We start from the raw sequence: 17,859 nt of genomic DNA on the forward strand, positions 1-17,859 counted from the left end.
ACCTGTTTCAAAAAGATGAGTCTTCACAATTTCAAAGAAATAAATGTGGTCTGTAGTTTAAAGTGCTTGTTTAAATTTTAACTTAAATGTCTTTTTTTTCCCCACTTGAGTGTTTTTATTTCTTTTTCTGATGTCAATGAAATCATTTTTTATAAATCATTTCTGAGGATTCTTCTTACTGGGTCAATCTGTGTCCAAGGGAAATGAGCTGCCACTGCTGCAATGGATCACTTCAGTTACTATTTATGTCATCAATTCCACATCCATAGTAAGTCTTGTATTCACTCCCTTCTCTCTATCCAACTGGTTACTACTCTACTTTGGGTTCTCATCACCTCTCACCTATACTATTAGGCTAATAGGCTCCTAATTGGTCTTGCTATCTCATGTTGCCACCTTTTCCAAACTATATTCCATACAACTTTCCAAGTGATTTTTTCATAAAGCAAAGGTTTGACCATGCCACTTTCTCCTATTCAAAAAACCCTAATGGCTCCCTATTATCTCTAATTCTTGGAATGAATTCCCTCCTCAATGGTTTCTTCCTTCAAGACACAAACTCCATCTTCCATATGAAGCTTTTCTGATCCTCCTCCCCACACACCTTGCTCGTGCCCTCTCCCTCTCAGTACTTTGTATTTAACTACTGTACGTGCATTTGTAATCTTTTTTTACATTCATTCTGTCTATACTATATATGTCTTTGTGGTTTCCCCTGTTATAAATGGAAATGGTTAGCCTGACCACTTTCTCAACATGGAGGTTTTGTGAGGAATTTACCAACTGGAGGAAGTAGTCACAGGAATCTTCTTGATATTCAGAGATTCAGGAGCAGAGCAGGATAACTACATATTATTCCATTTATGTAAATTATTGTCTAGCCAATCCTCCAGCCTTCTTTCTACTCACACACGACATTCTAAGTCTCATCTTCTCATCTTCATGCCCTTGCAGAGAGTATCCTCCACGCACAGACGGCATTCCTTGCTCACCTCCACCTCTCAGAATCCCAAGTTTCCTTTAAAGCTCAGCTCCAGCTGCACTTTCTTTGTGAGGTCTTTCCTGATCCTTCCAGATGACAACATCTTCACTTCACTTTCACACTGCCTGGATATTTATTTTGTTTATATTTATGACACACATGTTGTCTCTTGCATAGAAAATTAAGTTCCAAGAGGGCAGGTAATACCTTCTTTTGTGGTTGCTATTTCTCCAGTTTCACAAATACTTGGTGTTTAATAAATGCTTGTTGGCTGACTGATGGCCCAAAAAAAAAAATCTCTATTTACAAACAAGGCATGGAGAAAGAAAAAGGAGGGAAATCTTTTCCTCAAAAAAGAAAAAAAAAATTTCAACAGTTCCATGAATGAATAAATGGAAGGAAAAAGCATTTCATCATTATAGATTCCAGCTCCACTCTAGCACAAATCACAATCCGTCCACGACCCCTTCTTATCTTGTGCCATTATCACCCATGTCATCATATAAATCTTTCAAAGGCTGATTCTAATGCCCCAAAGGATGCACTATATTTATTTAATAGTATGTCCAGGATATGAGGACAGCCCTAGAGATCATTCATCTGTTACTCTTGACTCATTATTCATCCATTCATCCATTCCTCCATTTACTCTATACAATTGGTCTATGACCTTTTCCAGTAATATCTACTCAATGAGGTATTTTGCCTCAGTTTTCATGTACAAACCACTGTTGGTACCATTCTGTAAACTACTTACATTTACCACATGCCTTTTGGTTTTCCCAATGTCTGCAATTCTCAATCATTTCCAGATTTGACATGATTCTTTTAATCAGAGAATTAACAAAGGAAATACAAGAGTTAAAAATGGGACTTCTGCAGCAGCAGGTCAGCCCAAGTAGTATGTACGTTTTGTAGAGGTAGCTACGTGGTGCAAAAGATAGAGTTCTAGACCTGGAGTCAGAAAGACCTGCAATCAAATCTAGCTTCAGGAATTTTTTTTTAAACAAAAACAAAAACAAAAAAAAATCTAGCCTCAGAAATTTACTATCTGTGAGACCATGAGCAAGTCACTTAACCTCTGTTGTTTCCTAATCTGTAAAATGGTGATAATAATCACACCTAACTAGCACTGTTATCATGAGGATCAAATGCGATAATATTTGTAAGTGCTTAACACAACGCTTGACATAGTAGACACTACAAATATGATGACTTTCTTCTCTTCCCCTCCTACCCTTTCCCTTGTCATAAACATAATCCATAACAATAACTAGCGTGAATTATAACAAGATTGAGATTAATAAAAATGGTAGGCATTTTCCCCAACATAATGCAACCTAAGCTTCTCTTCCTGCTACTTATTCAATTCTTGGCCCAGCAATCTAACAACTTATAGAACTTAACCTATATACTAATGGTTACCCATCCAACCACACATCATAATCTAGACTATACGTATTCTTCATCTATGCTAAGTGACAAGAGATTTCACTACAGTGGCTGTCACACAATCATTTATCATTTGAGCACATGCATGGGAGACATTTTGGTTGAGGAGATCCTTTAAAGATGCACCAAATCAATTTTTTAGAAGTAAAAATTAAATAAACACAGCAAGACCTCATGTTCTCCATACGTCTTAGCATTGTGACTCTGTCTGTTGAAGCCTTTCTATTCTCTTCTCATGTTTTCACTGAGGATATCCTTAATGTATATATAGATCACTTTAAAAGATTTTATTAAGATGAGAAAGTATGCATAAAGCCTGGTGTCTTCTTTGCCATTTTGGGGAGGGGGAGAAGTAAAAAGGAAGCACAATTTCTGTCTTCTTTTTCACTCTTAAAATTGGGCTTAAGAAATCTAGAAAACTATGTCCTTAAAACTGGGTCTCCTGCAGAATAGATTTCTTTGGTATGTGGGTGTCCCTTTCCAGCCACTCATCTTAGGTGTCACTGACCTACTGGATCAGGTACTGAGATAGTAGAATAAAAATGTAGTGGTTGTACTATTATCACTGATGAGATAGATGACTGAGATGTTGGCAGATCTGTTCGAATTACTGTCTCTTTCTTATCCTCAATTCAACCCTCCTTTCAGTTTCATCTATAAAAACTCTTGTGATGAGGTCTCACATCAACCTCCTGGCGGACTCATAGTCCCCATAACCACTTTTTTACCTTTTTTAGCATGAGAAGATACAATCTGTTAGTCTCCTCTGCAACATTTTACAAAAAAAAAAAAGTTAGTTTCTACATTTGAATTGACCTGCCATGTGTTTGGCAAGGAAATGTGTTTGCTGACTGAAATAGTTTTTGAGAACAGCCTCCTTCTTGTGATTTCTGTATGGCATTGTTAAATTTCTCTAAGAAACTGTGATGGTCAGTAGTCATCTTTTTGGCCATTTCTCAATCCTCAGTTGATAGCTGGTTTAATCAGACTGGGTGCAACATAATTTTATGAGTTATCATCATCTCATGTTTATCCTTTTTCTCCCTGTTTTGTTATTGATTTTGAACTCTGTTCGAACTAGTAAGCAGTTTGACTACACAGAAACAGCTGATTCTGAAATTACTACTGAGTAACCAGATGTCTCATTATTTTTATTTTTTTTATAATTTTCTTGCTTAGCTTCTCTGAATTCTTTTTCAAGACAGTATTCATGACACAAAGTATATTCACGCTTCTGAGTAATCTACAAGCTTTTAGACTTTTTCATTTTTTTATTCTAAAAACTGTATTTTTAACACTATTTTATACCATCCTCTCTTGTCTCTATCTTCACAATGAAGTTACCAAGTATCAAATTAATGATAACTTAAGTTTGGAGGATATTACTAAGTTCTTAACTTCTGATGTATAAGTTAAAATTATATTTATGGTGACCTCTTTGTTTTCACTCCTCATAAGCACTGCATGAGAAAGGCAATGTAGTGTATCACTGAGAACAGGACTGAGTTGGCAGACTAAGGTTTGATTTACCACTCTGACACTTATTAGATATGTACCCCAGTTTTCTCATCTATGAAACGGAGTTAATAATAATTCATTACCTTTCAAGCAGATGTGTTTTAAGAAAAGTCTTTGTAATTCTGCAAACCTAAAAGTGCTGAAATATTACCCCAAGGCAAAAATGGTTGAGTAATTATCTCATTAAAAGATGTTTCTTTTCAGATGCACAATAAAACCAACTTTGCCAATTCAGTTGCCTGTACAAGAAGAACCTGTGAGTAGCCCTTCCATTTAGTGGCAACTTCCAAGTCTGGCTTCACTTAGAGCAAGCATCAATATGGGTGTTCTACACACAATGTGAGGAGTAGAACCCTGGCCCTACTATTAATCTTAAATAAATTGCTGAAACTTTCTGGGCCTCAGTTTTCTTCAGATATAAAATGAAGAGTTTCAAAGAGATGAACTCTAAAGTTCTAACCAGTCTTAAAGGGTCCATGAGAAAGGTGACTCTCACTTGTATTAAAATAATTGTCATTATACCCACAATAAAATAATAAAAAGTATGTGCTTACTATGAACATAATCCACAGAAAAAAGATGAGTAGTATGAATTTGGTGATCCATTTCAAGAGAAGAAAACATGATAAAAAGTAAAAGATCATTTACGCAAGTGAGCACTAAGCAAATTATATATTCTTGTCTAAACTCTAATATTTTCATAAGACTTAAGAAATCTTTGGTTAAATCCAGTACCAAATAAACAGACATATGTATAAATCATTTGGTTCCTGGTAGTCACTTGTTAAGAGTTAAATCTAATTAGAAACCGGTTACCTGCCCTAGTTTTTATATATCTATTTTTAAAAAGCACGAAAACATTTTCTTACCTCGTAGCAATTCTCTGAAGATTTCTCTCTACTTCTTTGTCTTTGACAACATCTGGCTTCACTCTGCACATCATTTCCCATTCCCTCTTCTTATCAAGCTGTGTTATAAATATTGTTATGTGAAAGAACATTAGACATTTTTGAAAGTGTAGCATACTTTGATATGATACTCTGAAAAGGGACAAGGGTAATAAATCACTTTGGCTTAGTTTGCTGCTGAGGTTTTAAAAAACTGCATTTTTAGGGATTCAGCTCACAAGGCCTGTGGTAAGCACTCAGCTGTGTCACACAAAGACCTCAAGTGAGTTTCTATCAGGGCCTTTGCCTCTTTGGACAGCAGGGGCCTGGAAGGTTGCCAGTATATTCAGCCATGCAAGGCAGAGCAGGGTGTGAGGTAGGTACCCCACATCAACTCAGCAGCCCTCTGGATGATCTGAGAACAGGGCACCTATATCTACTAGAGGATCAAGAGTCATACTCTTCATCAAAGTTTTAAATAAAACATAATTATAAGTATGTACAAAAAGGACTTAAGGTGGGATACTTAACCTGTGTCCACGAGTTGGCTTGCTTTAACCCCAATATTTTGATAACTGTATTTTAACATAATTGAGTTCCTTTGTAATCCTACTATTATATGCATTTAATAACATTATTCTGAGAAAGGGTCTGTAGTTTTCACCAGACTGCCCAAAAGGTTCATACCACAATGAAGGGTAAAAACTCCAGCCTAGACATTCATCAAAATTCAGAATCATAAGTACTTTACAACTGTGAAAAACTGAAGTGGATCTGGTATTTCTGACTTGAAAGTTCACGTCAACAATGCAGATTATAACACACCCACGCTTGCTCATCCTGTGAGACTTCTGTCTCCTCCTATAAGTTTACCACAAAGAGATCCTTCTATGTTCCAGAGACCTTTACTAATTCCTTCTGACATCACAAGGGTGCCATTGGGAACTTCTGGTTGTCCAAATCTCCTCTTTGCCCTCACAAGGTGAAAAGTCAATCTTCTCTTGTCATACATTTCCCTCATGATATCACTGGCTTCTTATTCTTCAGCAACTGTTATGTCTCGGCCTGCTCACCTCCCCATTATCCTGTATGATATTCACTTAAAAATTCTTCATAACCAACTATATTCTTTGTCTTATGGTCATATAGTAGTATAGCAAGAATGCTAGTATTAAAAAGATAGGATTTTGTTTCTATGGCAACCTGGGTTCACTAAAGGATTTTGCAATATCCTATAGGCAATCTAGCCTCCTCTTGTTCAACCCTGGCTCCAACTTGTTGTCCATCTGTACTGTCTGTCTTAGATATATATCCTGATGGACAAGCTCTATAGGCTGCCCAACCAAATGTATGTCATCATCTGGTCAATAGTATTTCTTCATCCACTTAAGTCTTTCTTATGTGGATAATAAGGCCCAACTCTTTTGAATTGTTATATCTCTCTTTCAGGAAAATTTGCAGCATTCCAGTGTTCCAGTTGATGCACCAGTACAAGGTTATTCAAAACAGAAGCATCTGAAGGACCTCACATCCACAGCAAAACCTTTTTCAACCAGAACTCTACACTAAATTTCCATTACAACATCAAGGTGGCAAACATTTTTGGCAAGTATACCTCTCCCTATCTGCCTGATTTCTCTCCGAAGTAATGCATACTAATTCCCCACCCCCATCCCAATTACATAGTATCCCACTTAACTGACATATAGCATTCCATGATACAACCAAATTTCAACCATCTGCCTTGATGAAGGGAACAAAGACCTGGATGGGTCAAAAATCAAATGTACTTTACTTTGTACTGTTTTTCAAATGGATAAAACTCTGGAAACTTAAGACATTTTACATTTAAAACTAAGCCACCCTTTATAAATTAAACTAAGACAAAGATAGAAAGGCCCTTCAGGCTTCTCCACCTTGTCCCCAGTTTTGGAGATCAATTATTCTATTTCCATGATGAGAATAAACGAATCTTTTAACAATACAAAGCACATAGCAAAAGAAGGGCTGTCTGTCTCTCATTCTTTTAACCTTGAAAACTTTCAAGCTGTTCTCACCCTCGATGGAATTTGAGGTAATGATGGATTCTGATATAAAACAAAACAAACCAACACAATGTTCTTCCAGCTGACAGGCAAGATGAGATTCAGATTCTACTCCCTTCAGCAAGAATGTAAAAGCAAAATTTGTTTGGAAAAAAAAAAAACTATAGTGAAGACGAGCCCATGGTTGTGTCTAACAGAATAACAAATTCAGAGTAGCCTCTGTATGTAAGATGTAAGAGTTCTGCCACTATAGTCTCTCAAATACAGCAATTGGTATTATAAACATAATATGGCAAAGGGCCAGACACTTTACCAAGGCATTGAGGTTCTGAGTGACCCTGTGAACTTTCTAATTTTCTTTTGTCTTTAAAATATACAGCTTTCTTTGTAATAGCCCTTTACATTACCATAAGGAGACTCTTTACATAATTCCAATACAACAGTGCAAAGCTGTCTTTCCTCAATAGAAAACTAGTAGCATCTTTTGGAAAATTCAGTATTTTACATGGTCAACTATCATCAAGTATGAAAGAGATTTTTAAAAATCTTCATAAAACTATGGTGTATTTATAATAGCCACTGGAATATAAATTCATGAGTTTATGACCTAGTTTTGGCCTCTGATCAAAGAACTACATTTTTTTAAACTTCTACTGGCATTGATGTAATGAAAGGCAGACTCTGTCCAAGTTTATCTAGCAGTGAACAAGTCAAGTTAACAAAATTGCAAGCCACCTTTGATTTGTGGGACCTCACATATTAATCTTACAAAACACATTTTCAACTCAAGAGAATAACCAACCTGCTATCCCTTGGAATACACAGTGAATTCAAAAGGCCATTTCATAATCAAGTTCAGGAAACATATGCACAGCTCAATGAATAACTTATTTATTGCCAGGAACTAAAATTTTAGCTCTAAACTGGGTCATTTATATGTTTATAAACTTAAAACTAACAAATTTCAAGTTTTCTTGGACTTTTTTTTTAATCTTGAAGGAGATTTTAAAAAAAAACCCAACATGATCAACAGGGTAATTTAGTTGCATTCAAAACTGTGTTTACCAAGTAAGTAAAAACTATAACGTCAATTAGACAAACATTGTAAGAAATAATTTGGTACTGATAAGAAATGAAGTAGACATAATTTAATGTACATGACAGCTGTAAGACATACCTGTTTTCTTTTCTCCAGTCTCTCTTGTTTTTCTTTCTCTTTTTCCTTCTCCAGCTCTTTGTTTTTGATAAGGATAGTAGGTTTACTTTTAGGAGTTTTTTTGTTAAGAATCTTAGCCATGGCATTTGCCCAGCCTGCATTAGTCCCAACATTAGAGTCTGCTGCACTTTCATTTTCTTTGTCATAAGCTATGGTATCATCTTCATTATCACCTTCAATTGCTTCATCAGAAGAAAAATGGTCTTTGGCAACTTCCCAACTTCCTACAGAACCTTAAAAGAGAAGAAAACATACTAAACATTGATGTCCTATGTAAAGACTCAAGGAATGTAGTCCATTATGAAAGGCATTTGGAAGCAGACAGTCTAAGTTCAAGATCAGAAATCTCTGAGCAGCTGTGGAAAATCAGCTATACCCCCTGAAGTTGTCTTGTAATGGTTGAAAATGATAAAGCACAATTGAAAACAGTTAGATGCTAAATTTGTTAGATGAGGAAACTGTATTTCTGACCAGAGAAGGAAAATATTTTAGAGCAAACACATTTGCCAGGTATGCTTAAATTTGACTGTTTGTAATATACTATTCTCATCATGTTTGTTAAAATGGAGGTACTCCAGGGGTAGCTAGGTGGCGCAGTGGATAGAGCACCGGCCCTGAAGTCAGGAGGACCTGAGTTCAAATCCGGCTTCAGACCAAACACTTGACACGTACTAGCTGTGTGACCTTGGGCAAGTCACTTAACCCTGATTGCCTCACTTAAAAAAAAAAATAGAGGTACTTTAGATATAAGACTCTTCAACTTATTTTTTTTTCTGTAAACGTTATGAAAATTCATTCATTCGTTCATCTGACAACCATCAAGGGCTTGGTGAAGTTAAAAAAAAAAATTAAATCCCCTTTAGTTCCTGCCCTTGAGTTTTCAGCTTGGTAGGTAGATATATATGAAAATAAGAATGTGTGACAACCACTTAAGGTGAGCATAAAGTACTCTGAGATCAGATGAAGCAGAAATTGCTCCCCAGCTGGAGAACATTCTACTTCTGTTTATATTTGCCTAAGGATTTTAGTCTGAAATGAAATCTGGTAAGAGATTGGAAATGAAATCTGGTAACACTGATTAACATTTTGGTCATCATCTTGGAGCTGAAAAGGAGACTGGCATAATGAAAGGTAAGCCAGGGCTCTTTCCAAACCTTCTGTGTCACTAGCCAGCTCTTAACACTCTTGTACAGAGTCTTCATTCAACATCTCGTACCCAACACAGTAAGTTTTGATTTTTCTCTAAAACAAAAAGGACGTCTAAAAACTCTTCAACAAAGGTTTCTCTGTGCTATTAATCCTAACACCCCATATGAATATTAGTTAACTTCTGGTTTTATAAAACCATTCAGTTATGCTTTACTTTCCACAAGAAAACTACCCAGAGCCACTATCACAATGCCAAATTATAGCCAACTTACTAAAAAAGATACAAAATGATACTGTATATCTCTTTGGAAGTAGCAGAAGGAACACCGGACTTGAGTCAAAAGACTTGGCTCTAAGCTCTGCCACTTACTAGCTGTTCGACTTTAAGTAAATTACTTAATCTTTCTGGGACTCAGTTCCTTCATCTGTAAAATGGAAATAGAAGGTAGAGGGAGAGGAAGAGTCAAATGAGATAATTTCTAAAGTCCATCTCAGGTCTTTCTATGATTTTGAGTCTGGGCTTTATACCATGTACATGTATAAAAATCAGCAGTATCTTACTGATCCATATTTTCTTCATCTATTATAAATGGTGATACAGCATCTAACTAATATCTAATTCACAAAGTTAAAGTAGTTTTTGTTACAGCTATATACATGTATTAGTAATAATTACCAAATGCTAATGGCTTAAAATGGATATTACTAGAGAATAACTAAAATGACAGTAAATCCCATTAACCAGGGTTTTATTTTTAAGTTCTAGAATAAAAGATATTCATTTATTAACTTTTCGGTATGGAACCTTTTGGCATCATGCAGTTTTAGTCCTTGCTTAGAAATAATAATAAATCTCACAATCTACACTATAAAACTGCAATGAACCTTTTATTCCATCCATTCCCTCTAAAGGTACAGGGAGAAACCTTCTGTATAATTCTTACCAATGTACTCCTACAAATTCTCCTGGACACCATATGTAACATGAACTGTTCATGTATAAACCCTCAAATTACCTGACCAGCCCACATCTTTTTACAATTTTTTTCCTCACCTATATCACTTAATACCACTTTCTGCACACCGTTCATCGAAAATGTGCTGTGGGTGATGTGTCCACTGTGCATCTCTCCACTGCAATTCCAATTTTTCAGTGTTGGTGTTGTTCTAAAATGTGTAGCCATACAACCACACCAAAGGAACATTACTGTTAAAAAGAAGGATTTTTTTTTCCTCCCACTGGATAGTAGTTGGGCATCATTAAAAAGACTGCAATTTCCCAAGTTTAATCCAGCATGCTCCCACCCTTCCTACCATTCAATTTGGGGCAGTTTGCTGTCCAAATAAAGCACCTTTCCCAAAGGGTTTGTACCTCTGTACTCAATGGACTGACTCTAAAACTACATATTGTCATATCCTGGAAAATAAGCAGTTTTTACTCCATTTAGTTTTTCCCAGAGATCACTGGACTAATTTCCTTTGTATAATTGCAGATCTTATTGAAGAAACCCTGAGACATTCTGAGGCTTGATGCAATCAATATGTATCACCCTTAAACAGGTATATCATGAGGACTTCACCCTCTACAGAGAGATATGATTATCAAGGGGAACGCCGAACAAGGTATTTTACATGATATCAGCTAACACACATGGGGAATATACATCTCTCTGCTTTTTACCTAGGCAGATAATAATCTACCAAAAGAGAGTTGGAAGTTGCTGGGCTCTGTGAGCGCCAAACATCCCAATGCATGAATCTGACTATATCTCAATGACAAGAAAGGACCTGTTACTGATGTGAGAGCCCTATTAGAATTAGCTGTCTACACGCAATCAGACTATCAACTGGCAAGAGCAATAGTCAAGCTCAGCATCAAGTTAGGAGAAAGAACAAGGGTGAGAAGCAGCCATTGAACAGCTTCAACCTGACCTCTTCAAATGAAATGAGGGTCTTTTTTGGTGTATTTCATGGGGTAAATGCCCCAAAAGTTAATTATTTAGAGCAGGGGTGGGGAACCTGTGGCCTTGAGGCTGTAGGTTCTCCACTCCTGAAAAGGAAGCCTACTGGTGAGAAACCTTTCTGCAATGACTCTTAATTCACACGGACAAGTGAAATTCAAACACTATTTTTTCTACTAAGTACTTATGAATATAGTAAACTAAAGGCCACAATCTGCAGCTTAAGTATAAACATAAGGCTAACTAATTTGCTAATATTTATTTCCCACAGTCAAAGAGGACATTTTCCAGACAAGAAATAATCAAAAAGTAAATAGGTTTTTTCCCTTCTTCTTAAGTAGCAAGGTCAAGTGATCCATTAAGAGATCATGTTCATCATTTAAGGTATATTCTGGTGCCTCAAAGTAAAAAAAATCCCTGACAGTTTCTGGCAAAATGTTAAAACTACAACACTGACACCTAGTGTTTTGTCCTGATCAATTCACAAATGGACTCTGAATAAAAGTAGTCCTTTCCAGCTATACTGCAAAAGTTGCTTAATACTCAAGACTATATATCATCTAATGCTTAATTTCTCTCTCTTGCACCTTTCTCTTCCCCCATATCTTTACCCCTCCTCTCATCTCATTTTCTTCTTTCAAATCAAGGTTATTTATCTTTGAGACAATGTCTGGGACATTGTGCATAGCATACCCACTTATATGTTTCCACATTATACCCAAAACTTTATGATCACTCAACAGATCAAATAATGATGATGATGATATTGATAATAACTAAGATTTATAGAGCACTTACCATATGCCAGACACTGTGCTAAGCACTTTATAATTATTATCTTAATTGATCCTCACAACAACCCTGATAATAGGTACTATTATTATTCCAATTTACAGATAAGGAAACAGGCAAACAGAAGTGACTTGTAAGCTAGTAAGGGTCTGAGGCCTATTTTGAACTCAGGTCTTCCTGACTCCAAGCCCCATACTCTATCCTGTGCCACCTAGTTGCCCAATATTTCAATATTTGTAAACTAAAATCCTAGTCTGTGGCCATGAAGATACAAAGTAAGAAAGGTTTTGAGTACAGGCCAAGGAACAGAGAAACATGTCACTCATCTAAGGGCCAGCATAGTTATATTTGGAGAGCTCACCACTAGGCAGCTGAAAACTATATAACTGATTTTTCTACCATAGCAACTCAGTCTACAAAGACATAGAAGGTTTACAATCTGTGTTGGTAAACACTCTTACCTATGAAATCATAGATCCTTGAAATATTTCAGTATTTTCAAAAGCCTATTTTCCAATTCCATTGCCCCATACTCCCTATGTATACAATAATTAAACTATTTAGTTATAATATACATTGTATACAAACAACAGTTATTGTATATAATGACTAAATTATTGTTTCCTAAATAACATTTTTTTTTTCAAAAATGTGTTATTTAGATATAAATAGTTGCCTCTTGCCATCCATTTCTGGAAATTCCCCATATAAAAAATTAGGTCTATTTCCAGATGGGGGGGGGAAGAAGAGGAGAAGAAGAGAGGTTACAAACTAGAAAAGAAAATACGTATCTTCTACTTAAGCTCACTTCCTGAAAAAAGGATTTGTATCACATTTGTTACTCCTACAACTCTGAGCAAATATTGACAACAAGAAAAAGAAAAATGAAAAGTTTGTGCTTTGTTTTGTTTGTCTGTTTATTTATGGGGAGGAAAGTACAGAAAGAGGAAAAAGTCAATCATCTCCTCATGTCCCTGCCCTTACCTTATTTGGGTGCTGAGGAAGTTTCTTCAAGCCATTTCTGAAATGAATAGCAAGGAAAAGCGGGGACAGAGAGAGATAGTCTCAGACAAATAAACTAAGAGGGGAAGACACTGAGGTTTTGTCTGTAGAAAAAACGATTCACAAAGCAACAAGAAATTTCATTCTACTTTTCTCTGAAATTGTGTCATGGACCATCTTCACTGGCATTGCAAGAGACAGATAAACCTACTATCTAAACTAAGATTAAATGTTTTTCTAGCTTACATACTTTCTTTTAATCAGTTTTACCAGTTGTATTCTATTTAAACATAGGTTTGTACAAAACTAAACTAGAAAAACTAAACGAAAAGACCTTTTATTTTTACACGGAAGAACCAGGTTTCAAAGAAATCCAAGTGTTTAAAAAGATCTTTGAGGTCACTGAGTTCAACCTATACCCAATCAGGAATCCCTTCCATAGAGGCAGCTAGGCGGCGCAGTGGATAGAGCACAGGCCCTTAAGTCAGGAGGACCTGAGTTCAAATCTGGCCTCACACCAAACACTTGACACATACTAGCTGTGTGACCTTGGGCAAGTCACTTAACCCTGACTGCCCCACTAAAAATAAATAAATAAATAAATAGAACAGGAATCCCTTCTATAATACCTCCATTAAGCAATAAACCAGCATCTGCCCAATGACCTCTATCTAGTTAATTCACCTCCCCATATAGCCCATTCTACTTCTGGATAGCTCTGTAAAGACGTTTTTCTTTATAGGAGCCAACTCTATTTAACTTTTCACTGTCTGCTCCCTATTCTTCCCTTTGGGGCCAAACATAACAAGTATAACCCTTCATCCATGTGATAGCACTTGAAATATTTAAAACAGAAAATGATACTGTGGTACAGTGGAGATGCTACATGGATTCAGATCTGAATGCTACCATTTAACATACCTGTGTGCCTTGGGTATGTTAACTAGATATAGACCATGCTTCAATTTTCCCATCTGTAAAAGAGGTAGTCTATACTACCTCCAAGTTCACTTCTGGTTCTAAATCTGATTGCTGAGCTACTGATGGTGATCCTTGAAAGATGACAGAGACTAACCTGTACATACCCTTTAACCTGGTGTTAGTATTAGGCATATGCCCCCCAAGAGGTCAAAATGAAAGGGAAAGGGCCCATATTTATAGCAGAAATTTTTGTTGTAGCAGAAAAATGGGGGTGGGGGGAGGGAATGAGTGCCCATTAATTGGTAAATGGCTAAATAAACTGTAGCAATTGAATGTAATGGAATATTATTGTACCTTAAGAAACAACAACTATAAAAATTGATTAAAAAACTTGGGAAGACTTGTATAAACTGATAAAGAGAGAAGTGAGTAAAACCAGGAGAATAATTTATATGAAGACCACAATAATGTAAAAGAAAACAACTTTAAAAGATTTCAGGCCTTTGATCAGGGCACTGACTTTAGTCAGCGATCCTGACTTTAAGAAAAAACTACAAAAGGTCTCAGGAGACATAAATGGAGAAATTTTGACAGAAGTTGGTGGGTTCATATGCAATCCTTTTTCATTCTTCTTATATTGATCTGTTTGTGTTTGCTGAAGATTAAATTAACAACAAAAAAAGTAATTCAATTTTTTAAAATGACTATTGTCTGTTCCTGCCCTAACCCCCCCCAAAAGATCACAGAGAATAACAGAGGCACTACAGGACTGGAAAAGGGTAAATGGGCTCCCAGGTCCTGTCCCCCAAATTAAATAAAGGAAGAAGGAGTATAGACCAGTGAGCTTGAATTAAGCTTTCGGCAAGATTCTAGGATGTATTAATCACATGGTTAATGAACATGTAGAAGCAGGGATCACAAAGAGCAAACAATGGCTTCATCAAAAAAAAAAAAAAAAAGATGACAGTCTAACCCCATTTCCTTTTGTGACAGGGTAACTAAATTGGGACATGAGGGGAATGACATAAATCGATTTTCCTGGATATTACCAAGGCATTTGACAAGTATTCTTGTTAAAATATGGAGAGATATGGGCTAGATCATTGGTGGTCAACTTAGTTAAGTTCAGAAATGGTTGATGACCAACTTGAAAGGAGGTCTCTAGTGGAGCGACGCTGTGCTGTTCAACAAATTTATCAATGGGGAAAAAAAAGTAGTAGAGACTTATCAATAAGCTCTTATTAGTTATCTACTATGTGTAGATAATTGGACTCATCAATGGGAATACAAATACAAAAAATGAAAATAGCCCCTGACCCAAAAAAGCTAACATACTATTGGTGTGACGGTTACATAAATATATGGTAAATTTTTTGTGGCGAGGTCACTAGCAGCTAAAGGAATCAGAAAAGGCTTCAGGGAGAAGGTAGTGCATCAGCAAAATTTTAAAGGGGCAAGAGACAGTACACTGGCCCAGATAAAGAAGATGGAGTGCCACACACAATGAACAACAAGGTGACCAGCTTTGACAACACAGGGTCCAAGAGGGGGAACAATGTATAATATGATTAGAAAAACAGATAAGGCCCAATTGTTAAGGGCTTTAGAAGCCAAACAGAAAAGTTTGTATTTGACAGTAAAGGCAATGAGGAGCTACTCAGTGGCTTGGTCAGATCTGCACTTTAAACAAACCACTTTGGCAGCTATCTTTAGCAAAGTCTGGCAGGGAGACCAGTTAGAGCCTACTGTAATAGTCAAGGTGAGAAATAACAAAGGTCTGAATTAGGGTGCTTTTGTGAGTAGAGAAAAGGGGGTGAATGTAAAAGATAAGTTGGAAGCAAAAATGACAAAACTAGTCAACTGATTTCACATGTAGAATGAAAGGGAGCAAGAAGACAAAGAAAAGACAAGTTTGAGAACTTGGGTGCATGAAGAACGGTGGCATCCTGGACAGAAATAATGAGTTCAGAAATAATAATATGTTAAGTTGAGACATCTCTGGGACATTCAATTGAAAATATCCAAAAAGCAATTGGAGACTAGCAACAGGAACTCAGGACCTCACTCCATCATATGTATTCTAATTAATATTTTGCAATATCTGATACTTGCAAGTATCTACAGTGACAACTATGATTCTATAGTCCCCTACTACCATCACTACGGCAAAGTGTTCTGATCTTGTCACATGGTCTCTTCTACCAATTACTGCTAAACTTGAGATGTTTAAAGTTAATGGCTGCTGTAAATTTCAACTTTTTCTTTTGAAAGGCATGAAGTCATCCAGATTCCATGGAATTACCAGAAATATAACTGAAGTGCCACCATGGGATAACAGTGTTAAATTCAGACGTCATTTCATGTGTTGTTTGAGCAGAGCTACAGGAGATATAGCATAAGTAGTGTGTTTCCTGGAGCCTTTCCTATAAACCCCTAAATCTTTCAAGTAGAATGGTGATATACTCCATTTCTTGGGCATGTTTCTTTGCTATTTTAAGCAACACAAAATACGAACGATTGTGTAGGCTAGAGTTAAATGAAAAGCACATTTATCTGTTAGTATTTTACACCCTAAATACAGCTTTGAAGTTTATCAAAAATGTAAAAATGCCTGACAGGACACAGTTAACTGGATGGTTATCAAGTGATATGATATCAAGTCATTTTTCATATGTGCACCCAGAACGATTCAGTCTTTTAATTATCCAAAGCACATGGAATTAACATTGCTCATTTTTTCCACATGGGTTGTAGAGTTAGAGACAATCATAGCCACTATTTTAGTTCACCTGGCTTGATTTAGTAGCAGTGGAATTTTTTGGTTTTTTTCCTGACTAGTACACTCTTAAAGTTATTTATGTCATGCTAAACCTTTAGAAACATATCAACTTCCTACATTTGAGACATGAGTTATTTCATAACTCAGAAATATCTTCATAATGAAATACTTCAGATTTAATTAACTGTATACTAATTAACTATTAAACTTTTCATATTTGTTTTTCTAGTCAATAACTTGAGTTGATGGATTTTAACCAAATTTGAGAGAGAGTGTGTGTGTGTGTGTGTGTGTGTGTTTGTGTGTATAATACACACCCACATACATATGTACTAGACATTACAATAAACTTTTACACCACACAGGTCAACTCACCATTATAAAACCTAAGTTTTCATATTTGCCTACCTCCTTTAATTTTACAAATGAAGAAACTGTACCTTAGGGTTTTGATGACATGCCCAAAACAGTATGGCTAAACACTTCTCCAGTAATAACTGATGAATTAAAAAGGGAATACTACAACCTTTAAATGACAGCGTATGAATCTATAATCAAGGGGGCAGAATTAATTATCTAACAAATCAGTACTTAACTGTTTATATTTCTACCTATGGGACAGATATCCTAGAGCTAAAGTTGAAAATGATCATCTCTCTAGGTGGGGCAGTGGATAGAGCACTAGCCCTGAAGTCAGAAAGACCTGAGTTCAAATCTGACCTCAGACCAAATACTTGACACTTACTAGCTGTGTGACCTTGGGCAAGTCACTTAACCCCAACTGCCTTAAAAAAATAAAGAAAAAAAAGAAAATGATCATCTCTTCTTTAACTTACCCTGAACCCTCAATCACTCTAATTATACTCTAACAGTTTTAATTGTATGTATAGAGAATTAAGATAAAGAGAGATTGATAGAGAAAAAGCATCTCTCCAATGAGAGGCATCGGTTAACAAGCATTTATTGAGTGCCTACTTACGTGCTGGGCACCACGCATACAAAAAAAGGTAAAACCAGTATCCATCCTCAAGGAGCTCACATTCCAGTGGCAGAGACAACATGTAAATAACTAAATCCATATATACAGAATAGACAGGAGGTCATTTCAGAGAGGAAGGCGAAAGCTATTGGGGGACTTAGGGGGTAAGGAAAGTC

At 36.2% G+C, this 17,859-nt stretch overlaps 1 protein-coding gene across 1 annotated transcript in view; it reads right to left on the reverse strand.

Moving 5' to 3' along the window:
* The window catches only part of RRP15 (ribosomal RNA processing 15 homolog), a 60,086-nt gene that overhangs the window by 31,425 nt on the left and 10,802 nt on the right, over nt 1-17,859 (reverse strand). Inside the window, exons 2-3 of the mRNA XM_027871620.1 lie at nt 8,062-8,333; nt 4,822-4,919 (exon numbers count right to left, since the gene is read on the reverse strand). Of these exons, the coding sequence (XP_027727421.1) occupies nt 4,822-4,919; nt 8,062-8,333 (370 nt within the window). The remainder of the gene's footprint in view (nt 1-4,821; nt 4,920-8,061; nt 8,334-17,859) is intronic.

This window comes from Vombatus ursinus, unplaced genomic scaffold (genome assembly GCF_900497805.2).
Source record: "Vombatus ursinus unplaced genomic scaffold, bare-nosed wombat genome assembly UNPS02014798.1, whole genome shotgun sequence".
NCBI lineage: Eukaryota > Metazoa > Chordata > Mammalia > Diprotodontia > Vombatidae > Vombatus > Vombatus ursinus.